The sequence below is a fragment of the Brienomyrus brachyistius genome, unplaced genomic scaffold (assembly GCF_023856365.1).
Source record: "Brienomyrus brachyistius isolate T26 unplaced genomic scaffold, BBRACH_0.4 scaffold34, whole genome shotgun sequence".
NCBI classification, from domain to species: Eukaryota; Metazoa; Chordata; class Actinopteri; order Osteoglossiformes; family Mormyridae; genus Brienomyrus; species Brienomyrus brachyistius.
The window spans coordinates 1,269,688-1,295,556 of NW_026042309.1; the positions used below are offsets into that span (position 1 = coordinate 1,269,688).

Here is a 25,869-nt window from a genome sequence, read left to right on the forward strand (position 1 = left end):
TGTTAAAATGACCCTTTCTGTATTAAAGAATCCTCGCACCATTTCTTACCGTAACATCAAACAAATTAATTCTGACACCCTTTCTGTTGCTTTTTCAAGTATTTTGCATTTCAATAACTTGCTCACTTTAGATGATCTGGTTTCTCATTATAACAGTAGTCTTAATAGTATTTTAAATTCTGTTGCTCCTATAAAAATCAAATCTGTATTATTTTCTCAGTCAGCACCCTGGTATACAGCTGAACTCAGGCTTATGAAAGCAAAGGGTCGACAGCTTGAACGTCTGTATAAAAGAACTGGTCTCACAATCCATAAAGAAATGTATAATAATCATATTTCATATTATAAGGAATGCATTAATCAAACCAAATCTACTTATTTTACTAACATTGTCTGTTCAAATGAAGATTCTACTAAATCACTGTTTTCACTGCTTAACTCTACTTTCAAGCCACCAGATTCTCTACCTATTCACCTCTATTCATCTTCCTTTTGTGACTCTCTAATGTTATTTTTCATTAACAAAATTCACAAAATCCATCAAGACTTGGTTCCTGATGTTTTTTGTAGTACCTCTCCTGAAATTATGTTGCCATTACATTGTTTTTCTGCTTTTCAGCTTCCCTCTGTTTATGATATTTCAGATCTTATCTGTAAGTCAAAATCCTCCACCTGTCAGTTAGACCCCATTCCTACACCTCTAGTCAAAGCCTGTCTACCCTCTCTGCTTCCCCTTATTTTTGCAATCATTCATTCTTCACTAACCACTGGAACCGTTCCTGTTTCTTTCAAAACTTCTGCTATCACCCCAGTATTGAAAAAAACAGGTCTTGATCCTAATCATTTTGATAATTTCCGCCCTATCTCAAATTTACCATTCCTTTCAAAAATTCTTGAAAAAATAGTTGCAACCCAGATTCATTCTCACTTAACTAATAACAATTTATATGAACAGTTTCAGTCCGGTTTTCGCCCTCTCCATAGCACTGAAACAGCACTCATAAAAATAACCAATGACCTTCTTATGGCAGCTGACTCTGGGTTTCTTACCATTCTTATTCTCCTTGATCTGAGCGCAGCCTTTGACACTATCTCTCACTCTGTTCTCCTTAGTAGGTTAATCTCCATTGGTCTCTCCCATACACCATTAGATTGGTTTAAATCATATTTGTCTGACCGCACTCAGTTTATCCAGCTTAAATCTTTCACTTCTCAGCCTTCCCCTGTTGCCACTGGTGTCCCCCAGGGATCTGTTCTGGGGCCCCTCCTCTTCATTATTTACCTTCTTCCTCTTGGTCATATCTTCCGTAAATATAATATTCATTTTCACTGCTATGCCGACGACACCCAGCTTTATTTGTCTACTAAACCTGATTCCACTCTTCCTCCACCTTCCCTTAGCCTCTGTTTAGCTGAACTTAAATCATGGTTTTCTTCAAACTTTCTTAAACTTAATAGTACTAAAACAGAGTTTCTTCTAGTAGGCTCCAAATCAACAATATCCAAAACTAATTGTTTTCCCATTGCCATAGATGACTCTTTGGTTTCCCCGTCCCCATATGTGAAAAGCCTTGGTGTCATACTAGATAGCACTTTATCTTTTAATTCACATATCAATAATATCACTCGGTCTGCATATTTTCATCTGCGCAACATTAATCGTCTCCGTTCTTCTCTCACCCCACACGCCACCGCCATTCTTGTCCATAGTCTTGTCACTTCCCGTATCGATTACTGTAATTCACTTTTATTTGGTCTTACTCAAAAATCCATCAATAAGCTCCAACTTGTCCAGAACTCTGCTGCTCGCATTATCACCAGGACCCCTTCTATCCACCACATCACTCCTGTTCTGCAGCAGCTTCACTGGCTACCAGTTAAATATCGCATCAATTTCAAAATCCTCCTGTATACATTTAAGGCCATACACCACCTCTCCCCTCCATATTTGTCTGATTTGGTTCAGGTCGCCATTCCATCTCGCTGCCTCAGATCCTCTTCCTCTCTTCTTCTCTCTGTCCCTTCCCACCGTCTTGCCACTATGGGGAGCAGGGCTTTCTGCTGCTCTGCTCCCCGGCTCTGGAATTCGCTTCCTCCCGACATTACTAACATTACTTCTCTTCCTCTGTTTAAATCTAGACTCAAAACTCACTTGTTTAAAACTGCTTATTCCATATAACCATTTTTTGAATCTGTCTTCTTATTTTGGATTGTTTTCTAAAGAATTATGTTAATTATCTCCTTTTATGTTTGTTTTATCATTTGTTGTGTACAGTGCCCTTGAGTGTCTTGAAAGGCGCTTTTAAATAAAATGTATTATTATTATTATTATTATTATATTCAAGACAGAGTTAGGACCGACTCCAAAAATTCTGCACTGTCTCCCAGATTGGGGGAAAAATTTGTATTTTACTGAAAATTTCATTTCTAATAGATGGAATCTGATTTACCTTAGACTTGGTCAGCAGTCATGTGGATAAATTTCAGAACAACAGATGGCCTGGGGGCTGGGGGGGACAGGCAGGTTGGCAGGTGGGGGCACGCGGAATGCTCCTGGGGGTGTGGTGGGTGTGCTTATATGATTTACAGGAGCCGAGGCTAAGAGAGGCACTAAACTGCACAAACATCCTCATATACGAAGTTTTACATGAAAAGGGGCCATGGGCTTGTTGGCGCTATAATTCTTAGCACTCTGACTTGCTCTCTGGGGCTTTGGGTTTTTGAGACAATATGAGAAGGGCAGGTGCCCTTTGGCGTGGAATGTCTCCCATTCCTGTTATTCCTTCTTCCTCTTTTTGTTTTCTTCAAGTGCCAACAAGAGAAATTAATATGACAATAGCAAAGCATCTGTAATTGCAACAATTTTCTGGGAGAAGGGGTGTGTTTTTTGACATAAATGCAGGGGTGCCAATATTTTTGGCCATAACTTTTTTTTTCTTATTTTTCTTATTTTTCAAACCAAAAAGTTACAGCACTTCAGCCATTCACATTTATAAAACAATATGACCAATCACTAGTTCAACCTCCCAGCCATTTATCCTTCAAAAACATGGCCCTAGAAACGTTCCCACATTTTCATCATATCTTGTTTCCCATTTAGTCTGTCCAACATTTTTTCATATGAAGCTGCCTTAATCATCTCATCGGTCCATTCCTATATATTGGGGATTATTGAGGATTTCAAATGCCTTAATATTACCCTCATGGCAGTTATGAGTCCCACCATCACAGCCTTAAACTGTTTATTATTCCCCTTTGGCAATTCCACTCTATCTCCTAGCAGACAGAGTCGGGTTTTCGGGGTAAAGTAAAGCCTAGCCATTTGTCCAGGAGATCAAGAACTCTACCCCAAAATGGATATACCTGAGAGCACTGCCACAGCATGTGTAAATAAGCCCCCACCTGCCTTCTAAAATTCCAACACTGATCAGTATTAATTAGTCCAGTTCTATTTAGTCTAACTAGTGTCCAGTACTATCTGTGTATAATTTTATACTGAATAAATTTACCTTTTACTTCCCTATAATATTTCCCCACTCTAGAAAGTATTCTTAACCATTCATCTTCTCTATTTTAACACTCGTGACTCAATGCCTCAGTTGCAAAAACTTCCAAAAACTCCCTCCTCCTCCTACATCATACTTACTCTTTAAGTCTGATTATGACATAAACATCCCATTTACGAATAAATCCCAAGGAGTTTTCACCCCTTTGGGTTGCCATTGTTTCCATACTTTTTCCTATTTGTATTTCAGGATTGTGCCAAATTGAGGAATATGGCTGCATGTCATGTGATACTTTAAGCTTCTTATGTATTTTGATCCATATATTCCTCGAAAAAGATATTATCGGGTTTGTGTTTCTTATATTGTCCCCCCATTGTGACAGAATGTGCAGAGGTTGAAATAGTGAAGCCAAATCGCTCTCGATAGCTATCCAGTCCACATCAGAATTCACATTCTTCCAGTGATAGTAGAGTTTGGCTATTTCAAATGACATGCTATATAATCTAACATCTGGCAATCCTAGACCTCCCTTGGCTAAGTAATTTTAATCCTATAGGTTTTTTTCTTTCACAACAAAAATCTTTTACTATACTCTCGTACTGTTTAAATATCCTTTCCGGAATATTAAATGGAAGCATCATAGAGAGATAATTAACTTGAGGTACCACAACCATTTTAGTAACATTAACTTTCCCCCCATAAGGATAATTCTGCTTTCCATTTGTCCATATTAAGTTTAATTTTGTTCAATGAGGGTTCAAAATTCAGAATTATTATTTTGTCAATATATAAACTCAACAGATTTAAATTTCATGTTTATAGTTCAATTTTATGTTATATAAACAAAATAATTTTTAATACAGAACATTTTTTTATTAATTCAACAGCACCCATGTTCAATCCACTTAAGTTTGGAAGGTGTATTGGAAGGTAACGCAGATATTTCTTAAGTGGGCATCCAGAGATATCGTCCCCCCTCCAAGCACCCCTTTTCTCCACTAGTTCAGTATGGAGCTCGACAGGAGGAATGGAGAGGTAGAGAAAGGGGTTAGTCTCACACATAATGTAATGCAAAATAAAGAGTAAATACAAGTGCCATGAAGCAGAATTGAGCTCCAGCAGGCCTCGACTTACAGTAAAGGAATTGTAAGGCAGACATGCTAACAAAACAGCTTTACATTCCCAATTCCAAACCATTAATGGGCAACCTTAGAGTGACAACGGCTAAAAAAAACCTTAGCTATAAGCAGGAATGAAACGTTGTGAAAAGCCAAGACTCCACATGAACATGTTCTCCCCTTGCAGAGTCAGATCACGCATTTGAAGTGTTCCCAAGTGTTTGTGTGTTTTAGGTTCCTGTTAGTGAGGGGTCCTTTGCCGTTCTGTCTGACATCCAACAGAAAGTCCACTGTGTCTCTGCAACTTAAGCTGAGTCAGTGTAAGTGTGTGGCTCAGTAGCTCAAGTATTTGGGCTTGTAATCCAAAGTTTGCTGGTTTAAATCCAGCTTCAGATGGATAACTGTATGTTTATGGGCCATTGAGTTATGAAAAATAATCAATGTAGTGAATCACTATATTCTCAAATTACTTGTTGTACTTTTACGAACAACACCGTTTATTAAACAAACAAATCTGCATTGGCAGAATGAAGAATTAAAAATGAAAATAAACTATCATTTAAGATACTGTGGAAAACTGAATATACAATATTTGTAAATTGAAGGAAGAGTCCATTAACTTAACGGAAAATGTGCTGGTAATTTTCTGCCAGTACATTTTCCATTTTTTGGTGGATTTTTTTTTTTACAGTGTATGACACGCTTGAAGTCACTGAGCTCAAGTGAAAATTAATATATTTACATCTAGTATGTTTCATGAATTCACTGTATTTCCTCTGCAATGATCAGTTTCATCTAACTGGTGATGTTAAAGGCAGAGAGCTGAAATTTAGTTTAGTCATGACCTCAAAATTTAATTGAAGTAGGTATTCTGTACAACCAGACGGAACTGCTGGTTGGGCTGGTCATCACCTGCGTTTTCTAAGTGAGGTCTAAATGTAAAGTTTCAAATTGCACAATATATATTAATCTGTTTTTAATGTTTTTACAAAATATTTTTTATGTGTTTGCATCTTATATTTTGTATAATGGGCTTGTACATTTGATTCTTCCTTGATTTTGGTGTAATGAATTTTAACTAGTGAAAAAGAGAGAAGCTTTTGGGAAGCATTATTGAACTTATTGTCCAGAGTCACTTGGGTGACAATTAAGGTCAATATAAATCACCTATTACCCACTGTAATCCTTTGTATTCCCCCTGCACACTCTGTTAACAAAATAAGAGGGTTGAAGTCAAATCAGGTTAAAAAGGTAAATTTGATCCTCCGCCTATCGCGGAAGATGCGTTCCAGACCCATCAGCGATAAGTGAAAATCCACGATACAGAAAGACTATATACATTTTTTTTAAGTTTAAGCCTTAACATACCCATCCCACATGCTTTAAACACATGTAAACTCATTAAAACAACACATATATCTGTTTGTCGGGCTAAGGATAGGAGTGACATAATAATAATAATAATAATAATAATAATTATAAAAAAAATAATAATATGTAATATATATATACACACGGGGCGGCATGGTGGTGCAGTGGTTAGCACTGTTGCCTCACACCTCTGGTACCTGGGTTCGAATCTCCGCCTGGGTCACATGTGTGTGGAGTTTGCGTGTTCTCCCCATGTCGTCGTGGGGTTTCCTCCGGGTACTCCGGTTTCCCCCCACAGTCCAAAAACATGCTGAGGCTAATTGGAGTTGCAAAATTGCCCATAGGTGTGTATGTGTGAGTGTATGGTGTGTGAGTGTGCCCTGCGATGGGCTGGCCCCCCATCCTGGGTTGTTCCCAGCCTCGTGCCCATTGCTTCCGGGATAGGCTCCGGACCCCCCGCGACCCAGTTGGATAAGCGGTTTGGAAAATGGATGGATGGATGGATATATACACACACACAACTTTCTCTCTATATATGTAATGGAATATATAAAAACATATATGGCTCTTACACATTCTTTTCATCCTTCTTCATGTAGCGTACTGTTGATTCATTCAAGCCATAATGGCGAACGCCGTCCTAACGCTTTCCTTCCCGAAGCACATCCAGAAGTTTTACCTTCTCCTGAATGGTCAACGTCTTCCATCGTAGGGCTTAGAACAAAACGAAAACAATCGGACCACAAACAATGTACGGGATACGCAGAGAATTGTGAGGCGTCGGAGAAAAAGCCGCGATATAGTGGGGGAATCGCTGTAATGTGAAATCTGCCAATCCTGGTTTTCAGCACCATGGACAGAAACCTGTCGTTTATATGGACCTATTATGCCCATTTTCACTGTTCATAATTGGATTTTTATGGTCTGCTAGAATAGATTCTCCCTTTTAATAGATGATATCCTAGAATCCAATATATTATTGCAGGGCTGTTTTCATTTGATATTAACCAAACGTGATATATTTATTTTTACTTTTGATATCTCATCCTTTTCCCCTTATCTGATAAGAGCCGCTGTCTGCTGAGACAAGCTGGTGTATTTTTACTGCTCATTGAAAAGTGGGTGGTGTGGACTTTGTGTATTACATCACACTCTGAGACAGTCACTGATTGGTGGGCTCTGAGGGGGCGGTGTGACCTGAAAATCATCCATCAATCAACCCAGGATGGGGGGACAGGCAAGTGTAAGGCAACAGTGATAACCACTGCACCGCTCCTGAAAATCATGAAACATTTTAAATGTTGAAATATTTTTGAAATATTTATAAAAATAAACATTGAGCAGTATACATGATATAGCGACTCATTAATGAATACGCAATATAATAAGATTCAATTTTGCTTTCACTACTTAAAGCGCCAGAACAACGCATTTGAAAAAATCAACAGCTATATCTCTTACCAGAAATCAGGAACAGGTTAAGAAGATCCACAGATTTCGTCGCGAGCAGTTTAATATACGAACTATTTCCTTCTACCCAACTCCACACACCAATAATATCACTGCGCAGCAGATATCGCCAGGGAGCTCGCGCTCGTGTCTAATGCGCAGAGATACGAGTAGTGTACTTCGATAGAAGCACGACATTTCTACGGCTGATATTTCCAAACCTGAACAACTCCCAGCAGAACAACTTTGATGGATAGATAGCATTAAGGCCCCTCTAAAATATCTTTTAATAGTTTTTTGTGAACCTCTCATTTAAACGAAGTACATCGTGGTTCTCATGAATTTGAAAGCCTAGATGCCTCATCTCGCTTTTCCACAACGTGTCAGCAGCGCCACCATCTTGGAGCGATAATTAGACATAAACAAGCAACATGTCAGGGTGTAGATGGAAAGATCTTTTGGCCATAACTTCTTTACTAATTAACGCATTTATATCTTACAATTATGTAGAATAAATAAACAAGCCCACCACTACTGCCCCCCCCCAAATTTATGTAGTACTGCTCACAGTATTCTCAACAAAAACTAATCATGCTAGTATCCCGTCAGTGTCACAGGCTAGTAAACATGTTATGTATCTTATTTGACCGTACTGCAAATTTTTTTACCTGTGAAATGTGGTTCCCTGTTTTCTAGTTTTAACATTCCTCATGTTGTTGCAGTTTCGAAAATAGTCGGTTCACTAAGTCATATCTATGAATCCTCTATTTCACAATTACCGTGCCAATAGGGCGTATCACCCAACGAGGCATCCAGGCTTTCAAATCTATGGTGGTGCTGCCTACGCTACTACCCGTCACATGACACAGGAGCTACCGAATACCCGCCAATCGGGAGCCGGCTAGATCAACCACGCCCACCCGTCACATACAAAAGAGTGAGGCGAAAGAAGCGAATCAGTTGAAAAATGTCACCATTAACGCGGTATTTAGTAGTCTGGAGATATTTTACTTTAAGCAAGGCACAAAATAAAGTTGTAGTATTTGTAATAAAATTTGAAGATTAGCCATCCCCGAGGAGCTGACAGGAAAGTCAGGTACAGATATAGTCCTCATTAACCAGCTAGTCAGTTACTAAACGTCGCCAAATAAGGTTGCCTTTTCCTATGATTTTTTTTTTCAGTAAAATTGACATTAAACAAAGTAATCTGAGACCTGAGATATAACATTGGCAACGATGGTCATTTTTTACAATCATGGATATTTTAACATTGAGAACGTGTGTCTCATGTCATTTTCACATAGAGGGAGTTTAATTGTTTTTATCTATGTCTGTGTGTCAACATATATCTATTAAGTTATGTCACTCAAATGTATGATTAGTATCGACATTTCGGTAGACTACTATGTTGTAATAAAACTGTATGGTCCTCTGGGAGTTGGGCAGTAGGAAGGAAATGTAAAGTATCAATAAGAAATACTATTAATGAAGTAGCCGCCCTATCCTTTTACTTTGTATGGAGTGTGTATACAAGACACAACTAATGCAGTTGTACTGTTATGTATATAATTTAAAAGGTATACTTGCCAGCAAAAGATTGAGTTAATAAAATTAAATGAAAAATATTAATACCCCTTGTCATTCATAGCATTATCCATCCATCCATCCATTTTCCAAACCGCTTATCCTACTGGGTCGTGGGGGGTCCGGAGCCTATCCCGGAATCAACGGGCACGAGGCAGGGAACAACCCAGGATGGGGGGCCAGCCCATCGCAGGGCACACTCACACACCATTCACTCACGCATGCACACCTACGGGCAATTTAGCGACTCCAATTAGCCTCAGCATGTTTTTGGACTGTGGGGGGAAACCGGAGTACCCGGAGGAAACCCCACAATGACATGGGGAGAACATGCAAACTCCACACACATGTGACCCAGGCGGAGACTCGAACCCGGGTCCCAGAGGTGTGAGGCAACAGTGCTAACCACTGCACCACCATGCCGCCCCTTCATAGTATTATATACTTCTTAATTTTACAAAGACTTTTTCCTATCATATTTTTAAGTTTTTGAAGTTGATAATCTGGAAAATTGCTGCCTGGGATCAACTATCCATTCTTGACTCTTGGAATAGGAATTGAAGTCGAATAAAACAGCCTTACAGCACCCTCTTGTGACATACAGTAATATGGGAAACAGAACAATTACTAACTGAACGCAACATCCCCCCTTTACTTATGTATTCTTCTTCCTGCAGCAGCACTGTATTCTATAAAAGACATGCCTTACCTGTAACATTTCTTCCTTTAAGGTCACTACACCCCAGACAAAACAATAATGTAAGTTCAACAAAAAACATTTTGTTTGTGCCTTCCTGTAAGTGCACAACCTTTTCACTATGAACTGCCTGTTTTGCTTCCAACAGAAATCAATTACAATTAGAAATGTTCCATTCACTGAGGACCACAGTAAGAGGTTCTATGAACAACTGTTATATATTTTACACTGAATCTCTCTTTTCCTTTAAGGTATCTCTTTCTAACCAGAAAATCACGCTCAGAACATCCATTTCATTTCTTTGTTTAATTCTGTGAAGTTCCATAGTCCTTGAGCCGATGATGGTTTGTGTGCCCTGGCTGCACAGCTTCCAGTTCCTTAGGCCATTTCAAGCTCAACTGTTCTTAAAGGACCAGTCTTTGGCAGGACTGGAAATTTGGGAAGTCCACTGGGTAATGAGGCCAAATGGGCAGCATGCCATGCTTTCCCGTCAGCCAGGATGGGTCTCGATGGGTGCAGAGAATTTCTAATGCCCTTTTTGCACATGCGCTGGTTTCCACAGCCGCACTCTGTGCCCTTCTCTGAATGAGGGAGTGCGAGCTCCCTGTCTTGCATCACAGTACTGTTTCATGCGAGGTTGGCAAAGAGACACCCAGCAATGCACTTTATTATCATGTCACTTAATTATCACTTATGCCCCTTCAGTATCAGGTCAAGTACAAACACTACACAAGCAGAGTATTCTGTGGGGAAAAATTAATGTCCTCAACTGCTGAGAGCAGCGTGCTGGTTATGCTCTGTGAGCTCATTACTCTCTGTAGTGCTTTTCAATGCTGCATTGAGCAGTTGCCAGGATGTTATGCTGCCTCTGAGGATAACTGTTTGTTTAGAAGTAGAATAATTCAGAATAATTCAGAAGATGGATACAGATTTTCTCTTATTAAACAAGAGACTGACTCACTCATAATTGTCCAATAAGAGGTAAGGAGCATTCCTATTGAACAATCATGACTTCTAGCTTAAGTTAACTCCGCTAACTGAGAAATCCTGCTTAGTGGAAGACCTCCCTGGTCAGAAGAGAACAACTACAACAACCAAGAGTCACTACCTGGCTTCTGGTTATTGTGCATTAGCTCACAGCTCAGACTGGGAGTCATTTCATAATGAATCGACTCCTCAAGTCCAAGCCTTGCAGTGGACTGCAAAGCATCCAGGGACACTGCGCAGCACGTTAAAGGACAGCTCTTATGGAGTGACCACTAAACGTAAAAGTGGAAAAATAAATCATTAAAAAAATTTTAAATGAATAGTTAAGGAAGATGTGGCATTTGATTATGTCCATGTATTTTATAATCTATTCAGTACAGGATCATAGGGGAGTCACAATAGGACATACTGTAAGGAAGGGGAATATTCTGCCAAGAAGGTCAGTGCATCATAGGACTCACTGACAGACACAGACACACACAGGCACAAGGAAACAAGCAGCAGAGCTCAGCCATGATGTTAAGAGCACGACACCCTGAGCCAACAAGCCTGTAGGACCTAAGAACAAACTTAGATTTGGGTTTAAAGTGTTCTATCTGGGATTTTCTTGCTGTTGGTACTACAGCCAGACACACAACAGTCTGTAGTCATGATCCTCGTTCCCCAGTAAAATACTCTTATTTTCTTTCATGCGTACTTTGACAAAGACATCAGCTTAATACAATGCATAAGGCTCACAAGTTGAAACTTCAAGAATAGGCACAGACCATGACATCACCTTAAAACCAGCTTGGAAGGTGATGAAATTGTAACCTGGCTGTCTTCATCGCCTGATTTAATCCCCATCGTTAACTATGGGGCCTTAATGTAGCATAAGATTAACCACGATCACAAACATTACACTTCTCAGAGCGGCATCTAGGAGGTTGTCCTAGTTGCTTGTGAGTGTGTGTGTGTGTGTGTGAACTGATAGCAGGCTCATGATGGTCATTGACAAGAAAGAGCATTAAACTTGACAAAAGGGACCACAAAGAATGCCAGATTGTTATTCTTTATATAAATTCAATAACTAACTAAGTCTTCTTTTATTATTGCTTCTCTTAATAGAAAAGAGAGAAAAATCCATCAGTTTCTTTTGATTTCGTTTGTGACTAATTTTCTCTAAAAAAGAATTTACTTTTAGCAAGACAAAACTTCTGAATTCATATTCTCAGTCTGTCAGTTTGCACGCACACACACACACACACACACACACACACACAGTCAAATGCATTCATACATGTTTATATATAATCAGGAGTGGTACTTTCACTACGATATGTCACCCATGTGCACTGTCTTCGAGTAGTGAACCAGTTTTCAATACAATGGTTAAAAAAACTCAAACCTTCAGTGCCTCGTTGTGCCATCTCTACCAGTGTTTTTTTCAACAGGGAAAATACAACTTGTATGCTGGCCTTAGAAGCACAACTTCTATGACCACTGCTTAGACGGGGTGGTTGATAGATGGGAGTAGCGGCACCCTCATAGGGACGTTTTGGAGGGGGGGGAATTCCCTTTCCGTGGGACGTTCTAGGTGACGGACCGGTGTGATTGTTCCTTCCCCGAGGGAGGGTCCTGATCCCCGGGGGGGAGGGGGTGGTCTGTTTTAACTATGTCTTTATTGGGACATATATGTCTTAGGGTCGGGACAGGACTATATACAGTAGGCGGTTCTGGTCCTGTAACGCTTGCCTGTGCCCGAAGTGTGGGGATTACTGTGCATTGCAGTGCTATTGGTGTGCCGTGCCCTAATAGGGATGTTGTGTGGTGCGGGATTTACTGTGTGGTAGCGTGGGTTAATAACACACACTTGAAAAGGGGTGGTGTGCTACGGGGAGAAAGCGGGACCGAACTCTTTGTGAATCCAGATCCGACCCAACGGGTCGCTGCATGAATTGTACTGAATAAAAGTATCTTTGTAATTGTAGCTGCAGTCTGGTGGTGATCTGTTCTCCTTTCACAGCCTCTGACGCTAGTTTGGGTTCGTTACATTGGTGGCAGCGGTGGGATCATTTCTTTCCTTTGTGGTTTTCCCGTTTAGAAATCTAGAATCAGCTTTAACATGTCGGAGGCCGAGGATAGTGTACAATCTCCTAATTATGAGGGCGCTGATTGTCCTGTTACGTCTAGAGAGTGTTTTCTCAATCTCCCGGTGGCCCCGCCTGCTCACCCAATATTTATACCGGAAACTTTTAATGGTGTGGGGCGTGAGTGGTCTGACTGGTCGGAACAATTTGATCTGGCGGCTGAGGTAAACAGGTGAGATGAGTCTCTGAAAATTAAGTTTATGTCTTTGCTATTGTCTGGCCGTGCTAGGGAGATGCTAACTACATCAAAAACCAAATGAATTAAAAAACGTGGAAAATAACGTTGAAATAATATTTTTAACGATGTCGCTGCGATATCGCTATTTGTAAAAAAGAAAAAAAAAGAAAAAAATAGTTACTGGAAAAGCTACAGCGTTTTAAAAGTATTTGCTCTACCGATAACCTACTGAAAGAAGTAAAGCTAGTAGTGTCGTTCATTTTAGTTAGCTACTCCACAACACTGGACATAAAAATAACTGAACAATGTTAACATTTTCATAATTTAAGCCCTCTCAACAGAAGCACTTTAATGAGAATATTTGAAAAATTAACTGATAACATATCAGTTATCTATATTTTTTAAATTTACTTTGAAAACAGACTCAAATTAAGCCTATACGAAAAATTCAGAAGCCTATACAGTCTCAAATGAAGCCTGTTGCGTTTTTATACAATCGGTCTGGGATTCCGCTTAACGTCACGCCCGAAGCTCACACTTTGATTGCAAACGTGAAGAAACATAACTATTGTCACGTACACCGACGGATGTCATCAATTAAGCCTGCATATGGGAGACTACAAAGGGACAGCACACGCAACGGGGGTTGCGAAGTATTGCCAATGTTTCATTTCTATATCGAGCGCTTGCTTGTCCAGTGTCATTCCCTCGTTCCTTACCTTGCCTGCCTTCCTTTCCCAGAGCAGCCCTCGTCCCTGAACCTCCCGTCCTGCCTTCCCTGCCAGCCCCAGGATCTCTCGTCTCCCCTTCCCTTCGTCTCCGTGTCCTGTGCCTGCCTGTTGGACTGGATCTCCCCGGCTACCGAATCTACCTTCTGTCCCCGACCATTCTTCTTGCCTGGCCCATTGAAAGCCTGTTACCTGCTCCATCTAATAAAGATCGCTCTGTTCCGCATTCCTGGGTCCGCGTTTCCCTGCCGAGGGTGTCCTAACAATTATGTCTCCAGTAATAATTTTCTGCTAATAGCATTAATTCTCTTATTTCGGTATCGGTGTACTGCATGTACATGTTATCACCATCAAAGAAAAAAACGCGTTATGACTTATCAGTCATTATTATTGTTTTTGTCGTTTATTTAATCGTGTAGCAATACTGCCACTTGTCATATTATTAATTGCGTATTTATATAATATTAACCAATGACCAATCTCTGTATCTTACTAGCATCTTTTGCGCATTTGTTTTTGTATCAGCCGTAGCGGTCTGCAGGGGGAATCGCAGAAGCTGGAGTTTCTTAGAGCGCTGCATGGGTTTGGACAAACATTAGGTATTGGTAATATCCATCCATCCATCCATTTTCCAAACCGCTTATCCTATTGGGTCGCGGGGGGTCCGGAGCCTATCCCGGAATCAATGGGCACGAGGCAGGGAACAACCCAGGATGGGGGGCCAGCCCATCGCAGGGCACACTCACACACCATTCACTCACACATGCACACCTACGGGCAATTCAGCAACTCCAATTAGCCTCAGCATGTTTTTGGACTGTGGGGGGAAACCGGAGTACCCGGAGGAAACCCCACGACGACACGGGGAGAACATGCAAACTCCGCACACATGTGACCCAGGCGGAGACTCGAACCCGGGTCCCAGAGGTGTGAGGCGACAGTGCTAACCACTGCACCACCATGCCGCCCCATGTATTGGTAATATTACTGGACAAAAATATATCGTTATTGGTGTCCACCAAAGTTTCCAGCACTAGCTACAAGAAATGAGATTGAATGCATTAGCTCGTTTTTATTTGTATTTATTTTTTAAAAAGTTTCTTACATTATATCCGTGCTTTTTAAAGGTTATATCTCAATTTTTCAAAAGTAAACACAAAAAGGATGACACTTAATGCCCCCTCCCTGCCCCCACCCTATTTAGAACGTTAGGCGTTCCACATTACGTAAAAAATGCAGTACTACGTCATGATGCACCGCTTATAAATAATCTGTTTGATAAGGGAGAAGCAAACACAAACGATTCGTGAGTGCATCGTACGTGTTGTAAGAGCAAGTGAAGCTGAAAGACATTGACAGTGAAGGTAAGGCCTCCCCTTCAAAATGTATACTTCACTTAGATCAAAGGTCTTGAACTAAAAAAACGCTGGGAGATGCTAAACTACCGACCGCAAAACGTGCAGACTGGCGGGTGTCAATTGCGCTGGAATGACATTACATGGTTTTAATTTTTCTCTGATATCGGCCGGCCAGATACAGTCATTTCTTTGAGACCCCTGAATTTAAATAATAATTAATTTTTATAACGATGGTGGCCTATATAATGTGTCGATTTGCTTGTGAAGTTGTTCAGCTGGTTGACATGGCATTGATTACTGCTTTTTAAGAAAGTGCATGTAGTCTCACACTGTAGAAGTCCATTGCTCAGTTGTCAGCATGCTCAGCGTGTCGCCTGTGATGTGTCCTGCACAGCAGCAGGCTACATTGCGTTTAATGGACTAATACTTCTTCAACCCATTAAATGATTCCTTTCTCTCTCCCTGCCAGTGATGGCACCCTCTATCAATCTCTTCACCTTCCTCGTCCTGTCCCTGGTGGGGGGCAGCTCTTCATGGGACGAAGCTTCGCCTTGCGGATCCGGCTCCATCCTGACAAGGCCCTACACGGCCTTGTGTGAGCTGGATGCGGTGTGGGGCTTGGTGGTGGTGGTGGCGGCAGCGGCGGCGGCCCTCGCCTCGCTGATCCTGCTCCTGGTGGTACTGTGTCGCCTGCGGAAGATCACAGAGGCTGAGGAGCGCAGCGGGGTGGCGCCGCTACTCCTGCTGCTCGCAGCCATATTTGGGCTCTGTGGCCTCAGCCTGGGATACATCGCTGAGCAGCAAGAGAGCCTCTGCTTCGCCCGGCGTGTCCTGAGGGGGGTGTTGCTTGCTATCTGCAACACCTGCCTAGTGTTCCAGGGTCTGCGACTGCGCCGGTTGGGACAAGGTGCTCATAGCCCCAGCACAGGTCAACTGATGGGGCTGGCGGTGGCCTTGGCCATGTTGGATCCGGAGTGGATCCTTCTAGCCACGATGTCCACGTGCCAGCCAGCCTGTGAATACCAGCCGCTGGACTTTGCGCTGGCCACCACGTATGTGCTGGTCCTGCTCCTGGCAGCACTGGTGGGGGCGGCCTGCAGTCTGTGGAGGCAGCAGCCACGGTGGAGGTGCAGGACCATGTGGCTGCTCATCACCTGCCTGGCCTCAGTCCTGCTGTGGGTGGCCTGGATCACCTTCTGCCTGTATGGCAACGCGGCGCTTGGCCTGTCCCCAACATGGGACAACCGGGTACAGGCAGTGGTGCTGCTGGCACAGGCATGGCTGCTCATACTGCTGCACGCTGCTCCTGAGGTCCACGCCACCTTACGGCCCCCGTCCCGCATGAGAGAGGCCAATTTAGCGGAGGGCCTTTCTCACCTGTAGTTTGGAGCAAACCGGGACTTCGTGTTCAGTGACAACAACTCAGGTATGGTACTTTGTTTTCGCTTCTTTGACCTACTCTGTGACTCTGTGTGTACTTGAGAGAGAGCATAGCCCTCGCTCTTTCCTCACATGGAGCCCCTACTGGAAGTCTGTGGAACAGCAGCATATAAGCAAGGTCTATGGACCTTTCCCTGTAACTCAGATCTCACTTGAGCAGAGCTCAAGTGGTTGGTCACTTTTAGCACCTTTATGTATTAACATTAACTGTATTTATTAACATTTTATTCTATATGCTGTGCTATGTCTGTGACTAACCAGTTTTTTAGCCTGAGGCCATTGATTTTATGTGTTTTAGGATGATGCATAACCCTGTTTTAACCCGACCCTTGTGCCGAGGCCTGAGGTCTACGGGTCTGTTCCTTTTTTAAGGTTTTAATATTTTAATGGCTTGCATTTGAGGTGACATTTTAATTATGTTAATGGCCATATGATTGTAATTAGATTTTAAAGTGTGTATATGTATTACTTGTTTTTATTGTTATGTTTTGCTTATCCTATAGGGAATGGTTCTGTAATATATTTGTTTAATATTGTTTTAAAGGTGTTTTATTGTGTGACTTTAAAATGTACAGAACTGTTTAATAAAGCATGGAGAAAAAAAAAAAAAAAAAAATCTGTTCTTATCAGTTTAATATCTGATGCGTCCCCCATGGAGGGGACCACATATTAAACGGATTTTTGGAACAGGGAGCCGGAAGTGGGGCTTGCCCCGTCCGCTCCACGCATCGACCCGGTATTGCAGTGTTTCTGGGAACGGTGCACCTCTACTGCCCCCTGCTGTTGAAAGACAGAGCTGATCGGTGTTCCGCTTATCAGACCGAGAGCCTGCGCCGCTTGCCAGGCGATTAGCCGGTGTCGTGAGGGACGGACCCTGTGCCATCTTCTCCTGCCATGTCGCTGACTAATCCAGAAGGAAAATGACTTTTAATATTCGAGTTTAAATGAGCAAGTGTAACAGCTCTACTGCTTCTTACGTTTTTTCATTTTATGCAAAGTGACATTTTTGTATTTTTCTTTGACTTTTTTATCCAGCTAGGTTTATTAATGAATTAATTCAGAGTATGTATCCTTGGCCAAGCTCCATGGATTATATGCTGCTGTTGGAATCAATCTTGTCACATCTGTTATCAGATGCCGCTGTCTGGGAGGTTTGAACCCCCATTACTGCATGTTCTAGCCTTGATTGTGCTGGTTTGCCTGAGTCACTGCTGTTTCTGCTGCATCTGAAAAACATACAGGCAGCTTAACTGGCGTCATTAACAGGAAGATCAATCCTGTTGATACTCAACCTTCAGATGAGCTGGAAAGAGCAGCAGCAAGTGAGGAAAAATCTTCTGGAGTTAAGTACTTGGCACGGCAAGGCCTGGCTTTTCGAGGTGTTTGTAAGGAGAGTGGGAATTTCAACCAGCATCTAATGCAAACAGCAGAGGGCGCTGCAGAACTGACCATGTGGCTGAAAGGTAACTTTGATTTCACCAGTGCTGTTTAACTGAAACACCTGTTCCTGGGTTGCCCTCAGTCCTTGTTATTGGTTATGATTCTCACTGTCCTGCATTGTGTCTTGTTAGCTGTGTATTTAAGTGCCTGTTCTGCTTCTGTTCTTTAATGCTTCATTATAGCTGTATGTTGTATGTATGTATATAGTTCTCTAGTTGTGTTTATTCCATCATTTAGATCATTCCTGGTCATTTGCTGTTTATTTTGGATCCATCCTGATCCTTTTGGTTTTGATGTGTGTGTTGTAATAAACCCTATTTTCCCACGCATGTCATGCACTGCCGCAACCAGAAGAGGGCAGAAGATATGGCACAAAAAACAAAGGAAGAAGCCTAACTTTAAAAACAAGAAAAACATCAAGACTCATCCAGCATGGGGCGGTAGGTTAACAAATAACACAAAAACAGTCAAAGAATAAGCAAACAAAAGAGTGAAAAGATGCAGAGATGACTGAGAAGCAGGGGATGACTGGAGAAGAGACGACAGGACCAGAAGACAGGAGGGATACAGGGAGAGCGGAGAAGACAGTATAACTGAAGAATGGGAGAAGAGGAGAGACCGCAGAGGAAGGAGAACATAGATGACTGGAGGGGAGGGAATATAGGAGCAACAGAGAGAAGGAGGAAGGGCTGCGGAGGAGAAGACAGGATAAGAGGGGAAAATGTGAGCAGAGAAGGACAAACACCCCCACTGCCCAGCAAAGTGCACTTGTAAGTAAACCACAATTTTAGCCTTGGGCTCAATATATGGACTTGTCTCTGTGTAGCAATGCATAGAATCCCTGACACTGGTTATGACTGTACTGTATTAGTCCTAAACCTGCCATTATAGTGTAAGGAGAAAATATATATTTTTTTAAATAAATCATTAAAAAAAAAAAGGTAGAGCGATGTAGCCCCCGGAGAAGTCCCCCCCCCCCAAAAAAAGCCCTGTTTGTTCCCTTCTAGCTACCAGATGAAACTCACAATGCACCCCAACGCCACCTAACTTCTCTTCCACATGATGCACCTAATTTACACTTTGAATCCTGTCCATTATTGAGCGTTTTTCTATCCATTTGATTATCAGCTTATTACACTGTATGTACATTAGTCAGCCACATATGCTGTACGGCTTTGTTTTCCGGAAAGTCTGGGCTACTCAGATGTGTCATAATTCAATTTGTAAATGCTGACAGTCTTGATATTATCCTTCATATCAGGAAAAACTACTTGTGCATATAGATATTTCTCAATTTTTAGTTTCATCCAATATAAAAATTGGCAGGTAGTACAAATATAATCTTATAAATGCTGAGATTAGAGTATCTGCGATGCAGGAATGCAGGGGTTTCATTGGGGCCCTTTCTATGGCTTAGTACTGTGAAGGAGTACATGGTTAGTGCCAGGCGCAAATGAATATCTTTGATTTTGCATCCATGTGGTAACTTGTTGAAGTTGTCTGATAGTCAGTAATACATGGTTTAATTATTATGATTGTTTATTTATTACTTTATAACATCTGAAAGAAACTGAAATAGGAAAGCTTATGTTAGTTTATGGTCCACTGGATAAACACAGACATTACAGACGGTTTTAGAGTCTAATGCTGAATGTTTTTGCTATCATTTTTCTGCCTGCATATGCTGTGATTAGTGCAGTGAAATTTGTGAATGTGTTTGTGGTTAGTATCATAGCCTCAGACAACAAACCAACGCTGTAGCGCGTCACTGTGTTTACATGTGAGAGGGGTTCCAGTTACATAATGGGCTCGTTTTAATTCAACTGTTTTGACGGAGCTCGACAAACCTAAAAAATAAATGCTGGTGTTATCAAAAACTATGTCATATAGCTATATTTCAGATTTATTACAGCCAAACACATCTCGGAGCTCCGAGGAATCTCCTTCTCCTTACATTTCCCTCCATCCCACTCTTCTCATCCCTCTATCCCTCAAATACTGTTACATTTGTCTTTTTTCCACACTCACACCCTGTCTTGATCATGCTCTGAATGCTTGGCATCCATATGCATGGCAAACTATTTTACAGTCTTATCTAGTATAATAGGACATAAACATTGAATTTGATAGTTATGTTTTATTTTCATATTAGAACACAACGCATGAACATGAAGGGATCGTTTGCATTTGCAACCAACTCCTCCGCAAACCCCCCAGCGGAATACTGGCCGCGGACAGGGGTGGGAATCCCCAAGCTGGAAGACTGTACTGCATCATGTTAACATTAGCTAGCTAGTTATGGATACAGAGTGCACCGGACTACAACTATAAAGGACGTAAGGTGTGTGATAGGGTAAAACACTTACTAACAGGTAATGCACGTTAGCATTACGTTAAATGACCACTTTACCTGTTCCTTTACCAGAATATTCTCCTATGCGTTCGCCGAATGACAGCAGGCAGAAGGCGGCGCGTTTTTCAGAAAGAAAAGTTTCAGAGTTAAACTTACGCCGCGTTATATACAGGCACTTCTAACACGAACATTTGCAGCCATTAACTCATTGGTGGCAGTAACACATGAAATTACTTTTTCTGCTTCAAAATAAGGTAGCACTGTGATTTTGATACTTTATCATTTATACTTAACTGTACCTTCCTCCCATTCCTCCGTCTCTGCTTATTGACATTTAGGAGAGTGTCAGATATAAATTAACGATTGAAAATTATCAAACAAAGACAGACACAACACTGAAGAGATGACAAAGACACAGTTTGAAAAGTAAATATGTTTTATTGCAAATCTCTTATCTTAATGTAGCCTACCTTATCATATGTTAACCCATCTTGTATTTTAACTTAGCCTAAGTTAAGATATGATGATAGGCTAAGTTAAAATATAATAAGATAAGAGGCTATCTTATCTTATTATATTTTATCTTATCTTATTATATTTTAACTTAGGCTAAGACGAAATATATTAAAATAAGCCATCTTATCCTATCGTATCTTATAGCTACATTAACACTTAAACAGTATCTCTTTCCGTTGGGTCCCGCGGGATCGCAGTCCCAATGCAGGTCTCTAACACGGGTATTCTAAGAAAAAGAAAATAAACATTTTACTTAACTTTACTTAAAGCAGTCATATAACTGCATTATAAATACCCAATTAATGTCTTATAAATCATTTATTAAAGTATTAAAAACACGGCTGTAAATATTTATACGAAGGCATAACACATTATAGCTATGTTTGTCATGCCCGGCTCGTCCGCTCCTCCTGTGTGCCACGCCCCCTGATTACCCACGTGTTTTCTCCCGATTGTACCCAGCTGTGTCTAGTTAATTTGCTCAGTCCTGTGTATTTCAGTCCGTGTCTTACCTGAGTCCATTGTCTGTCATTGATGTTAGTGGGCATTTCATGTCTCCTGCTCCCTGTTGGATTATTAAACCCCAGTTTGCCCCGATATATTCCTGTCCGCCTGCTCTTTGCCCGCCTGCCCGAGAGATCGCCCGCTTTTAAACAGTGCGATCGCGGCCAAGCGTGATAATGTTGATAATGCATTATGAATGCTCTGATCTATATATACACAATAAATATCTTCATAATACATTATATCGGCCATTAATCCATAATAAACATGGCTATAATGTGTTATGCTTTTTTTTCTTAAATATTTATACCCATGTCTATAATATATTTATGGATGCATTACAGTGCATTGTGAAGGTGTCAATAATGCAGTTATATTACTGCTTTAAGTCATTTGTAAACCTGAATTCACAGCCTTATAATTACTGCCTCTTGCTACTTCTTCTGAAAGGCAGGGGACAGCAGAAGAAGCACCACTTCATCTTCTTCTTCTTCTTCTTGTGGCTCTTCTCAGTATCATCTTCAGAAAGATCTTCGGCATTCACATGGAATGATACTTCTTCTTCACTGTAGATCTTCTCGGCAGCATCAGCATCTTCTTTTGTTTTATCTGTCTTCATCACTTCAGTCTCGTCCTCTTCCTCAGGTCCTTCTTCTGGTATAGTCAGTAGCTGTGATCTGTCTTCAGATGCCACCATACACTGAAACCTGACCAGTGTGGTAGCATCAGCATCTTCTGCCTGCTGGAATACCACATCAGCTTCTTCATTTTCCTCAGGTCCATCTTCCTGTAAAGTCTGCAGCCATATTCTGGCTACATATGCCGCCATGCACTGCCAACTGTCCACTGTGGCAGCATCAGTGTCTTCTGCTTCCTGAAGCTCCTCATCTGTTTCTTCATCTTCCTCAAGTTCTTCCTCCTGGATGGGTTCTAGCCAAGTTCTGCCTACTTGTGACACCACATATTCCACAGCATTCCCTGTACTTTTCCCTCCTCCTCCCTTAACCTCCTGCACATTCACTCCCACCTCACATCCATTCTCCTCACCTCCATTTAGCATATCCATCATACTAATACCAGCCTCTGTCCCCTCCGTCACAACCCTGGTGGCCTTCCCCTCAAATGTTCCCCACTCTGGTACCTCCACATATTCCTCACTACGCTGCCCCTTACCTCACCTTCCTCCCGGCTTGTCCGCTCCTTCCTGACTTTCTTTTTTTTGCTAAGGTAGCAAGCTTTATAAATTTCCCAGTCTTCAGATGAAAGGCCGTAATTACTCTGAAGACTTTGAGATGAAATACTAGTGCTGGCTAGCAGTCCATCCTTTCCCACACTCTCCCCTCCCTTACTAACCCCTCCCTTACCCAAATCAGTAGACCCCCCCCAATCCCCCCTTAACCCCCCCAGCCTGGACAGTGGGGAGTGTCACTGGTGAGAACTCCTCCACACCTTCTCCCCAGTTGATCACTTCATCCCACAGGTTCCAGGCTTCCCAGTGTTGGGTGTTGGTCCATCGATCAGCTCTCTCAATTCACTCTCTGGGGAATAAATCAGCACTTAACAGAGATAATAAAATAAATAAAGAGCTGGAATTTCTTCAATCATACAGAAAATACAATTGTTATAATTATTATAATAAATAATCACAGGGTTCATCCATCCATCCATCCATCATCTCCCGCTTAATCCGGGGTCGGGTCGCGGGGGCAGCAGCCTCTGCAGGGAGACCCAGACTTCTCTCTCCCTGGCCACTTCATCCAGCTCCTCTGAGGGGATCCCGAGGCGTTCCCAGGCCAGCCGAGAGACATAGTCTCTCCAGCGTGTCCTGGGTCTTCCCCGGGGTCTCCTCCCAGTGGGACATGCCCGGAATACCTCCCCAGGGAGGCGTCCCAGAGGCATCCTGATCAGATGCCCGAGCCACCTCATCTGGCTCCTCTCGATGCGGAGGAGCAGCGGCTCTACTCTGAGTCCCTCCCGAATGACTGAGCTCCTCACCCTATCTCTAAGGGAGAGCCCAGCCACCCTGCGGAGGAAACTCATTTCGGCCGCTTGTACCCGCGATCTCGTTCTTTCGGTCACTACCCATAGCTCATGACCATAGGTGAGGGTAGGAACGTAGATCGACTGGTAAATTGAGAGCTTCGCTCAGCTCTCTCTTCACTATGACAGACCGATGCAGCGCCCGCATGACTGCTGACGCCGCACCGATCCGCCTGTCGATCTCCTGCTCCATCGTTCCCCCACTCGTGAACAAGATCCCGAGATACTTAAACTCCTCCACTTTAAAATCCCCAACCCGGAGAAAGCATTCTACCCTTTTCCTGCTGAGAACCATGGTTTCGGATTTGGAGGTGCTGATTCTCATCCCAGCCGCTTCGCACTCGGCTGCGAACTGCTCCAGTGAGAGCTGAAGGTCACGGCTCGATGAGGCCAACAGAACCACATCATCCGCAAAAAGCAGAGACCTAATCCTGAGGTCACCGAACCGGACGCCCTCAACGCCCTGGCTGCGCCTAGAAATTCTGTCCATAAAAACTATGAACAGAATCGGTGACAAAGGGCAGCCCTGACGGAGTCCAACCCTCACCGGAAACGAGTCCAACTTTTATTGCCACCCTTGCGGACCAAACTCTGGCACCGGTCATACAGGGACCGAACCACCCTTAAAAGGGAGCCCGGTACCCCATACTCCCGGAGCATTCCCCACAGGACCCCCCGAGGGACACGGTCGAATGCCTTCTCCAAGTCCACAAAATACATGTAGACTGGTCGGGCAAACTCCCATGAACTCTCCAGAACCCTGCTGAGAGTATAGAGCTGGTCCACTGTTCCACGGCCAGGGCGAAAACCACACTGCTCCTCCTGAATCCGAGGTTCGACAATCCGGCGGACCCTCCTTTCCAGGACCCCCGAATAGACCTTGCCAGGGAGGCTGAGGAGTGTGATCCCTCTGTAGTTGGAGCACACCCTCCGGTCCCCCTTCTTAAAGAGGGGGACCACCACCCCGGTCTGCCAATCCAGAGGCACTGCCTCCGATGTCCACGCGATGCTGCAAATGCGGGTCAACCAGGACAGCCCCGCAGCATCCAGAGCCTTGAGGAACTCTGGGCGAATCTCGTCCACCCCTGGGGCCCGGCCACCGAGGAGGGGCCTCCACCCCCGAGATAGGTGAGTCCACCCCCAAGTCCCCACACTCTGCTTCCATATCGGAAGGCTCCCTCCACCGACCCAAAACGTCCCGAGATGAGGTCAGCAGCGCACCATCCCCACCATAAATAGTGCTGATGCTGCACTGCTTTCCTGCCCAGAGCCGCCGGATGGTGGACCAGAATCTCCTCGAAGCCGTCCGGAAGTCGTTCTCCATGGCCTCACCAAACTCCTCCCACACCCAAGTTTTTCCCGCTTGGCCTGCCGGTAGCCGTCTGCTGCGTCTGGAGTCCCACAGGCCAGAAAGGCCCGATAAGACTCCTTCTTCAGCTTGACGGCATCCCTTACCACCGGTGTCCACCAGCGGGTTCGGGGATTGCCGCCGCGACAGGCACCGACCACCTTACGGCCGCAGCTCCGGTCAGCCGCCTCCACAATGGAGGCACGGAACATGGCCCATTCGGACTCAATGTCCCCCGCCTCCCCCGGGATATGGGAGAAGTTCTGCTGGAGGTAGGAGTTGAAACTCTCCCTGACAGGGGATTCCGCCAGACGTTCCCAGCAGACCCTCACTATACGCTTGGGCCTGCCAGGCCCGGCCGGCTTCCTCCCCCACCAGCGGAGCCAACCCACCACCAGGTAGTGATCGGTTGACAGCTCCGCCCCTCTCTTCACCCGAATGTCCAAAACATGCGGCCGCAAGTCCGACGACACGACTACAAAGTCGATCATCGAACTGCGGCCTAGGGTGTCCTGGTGCCAAGTGCACATATGGACACCCTTATGCTTGAACATGGTGTTCATTATGGACAGTCCGTGACGAGCACAGAAGTCCAATAACAAAACACTGCTCGGGTTCAGATCGGGGGGGCCGTTCCTTCCAATCACGCCCCTCCAGGTCTCACTGTCGTTGCCCACGTGAGCATTGAAGTCCCCCAGCAGAACAAGGGAGTCCCCAGGAGGAGCGCTCTCCAACCCCCCCTCCAAGGACTCCAAAAAGGGTGGGTATTCTGAACTGCTGTTTGGCGCATAAGCGCAAACAACAGTCAGGACCCGTCCCCCCACCCGAAGGCGGAGGGAGGCTACCCTCTCGTCCACTGCGGTAAACCCCAATGTACAGGCGCCCAGCCTGGGGGCAATAAGTATGCCCACGCCCGCTCGGCGCCTCTCCCCGCGGGCAACTCCAGAGTGGAAAAGGGTCCAACCCCCCTCAAGGAGACTGGTTCCAGAGCCCAAGCCGTGCGTCGAGGTTAGTCCGACTATATCTAGCCGGAACTTCACAACCTCGCGCACCAGCTCAGGCTCTTTCCCCATCAGAGGTGACATTCCATGTCCCTACAGCTAGCTTCTGCAGCCGAGGATCG

The 25,869-nt window shown here is 43.5% G+C and overlaps 3 protein-coding genes and 1 non-coding gene across 5 annotated transcripts in view; 2 read left to right on the forward strand and 2 right to left on the reverse strand.

Moving 5' to 3' along the window:
• Positions 1 to 25,869, reverse strand: part of LOC125721543 (NLR family CARD domain-containing protein 3-like) — a 349,177-nt gene that overhangs the window by 78,295 nt on the left and 245,013 nt on the right. The window lies entirely within an intron of this gene.
• Positions 1 to 25,869, reverse strand: part of LOC125721558 (uncharacterized) — a 145,200-nt gene that overhangs the window by 33,159 nt on the left and 86,172 nt on the right. The gene's annotated exons all lie outside the window — the stretch shown is intronic.
• Positions 14,084 to 16,664, forward strand: LOC125721552 (G-protein coupled receptor family C group 5 member B-like). 2 transcript variants are annotated; one of them, XM_048997523.1, is made up of 3 exons: positions 14,084 to 14,346; positions 15,031 to 15,111; positions 15,575 to 16,664. In XM_048997523.1, exon 3 carries the CDS (start codon positions 15,577 to 15,579, stop codon positions 16,486 to 16,488), a length of 912 nt encoding a protein of 303 aa, XP_048853480.1. In that variant the 5' UTR covers positions 14,084 to 14,346; positions 15,031 to 15,111; positions 15,575 to 15,576; the 3' UTR covers positions 16,489 to 16,664. The 2 variants fall into 2 exon arrangements, with proteins under 2 accessions (XP_048853480.1, XP_048853479.1); XM_048997522.1 differs by lacking the exon at positions 14,084 to 14,346 and having other exon boundaries at positions 14,986 to 15,111.
• LOC125721658 (U2 spliceosomal RNA) lies at positions 17,119 to 17,315 on the forward strand. The gene has a single exon (XR_007385898.1). It is a non-coding gene; the product is annotated as a U2 spliceosomal RNA (small nuclear RNA).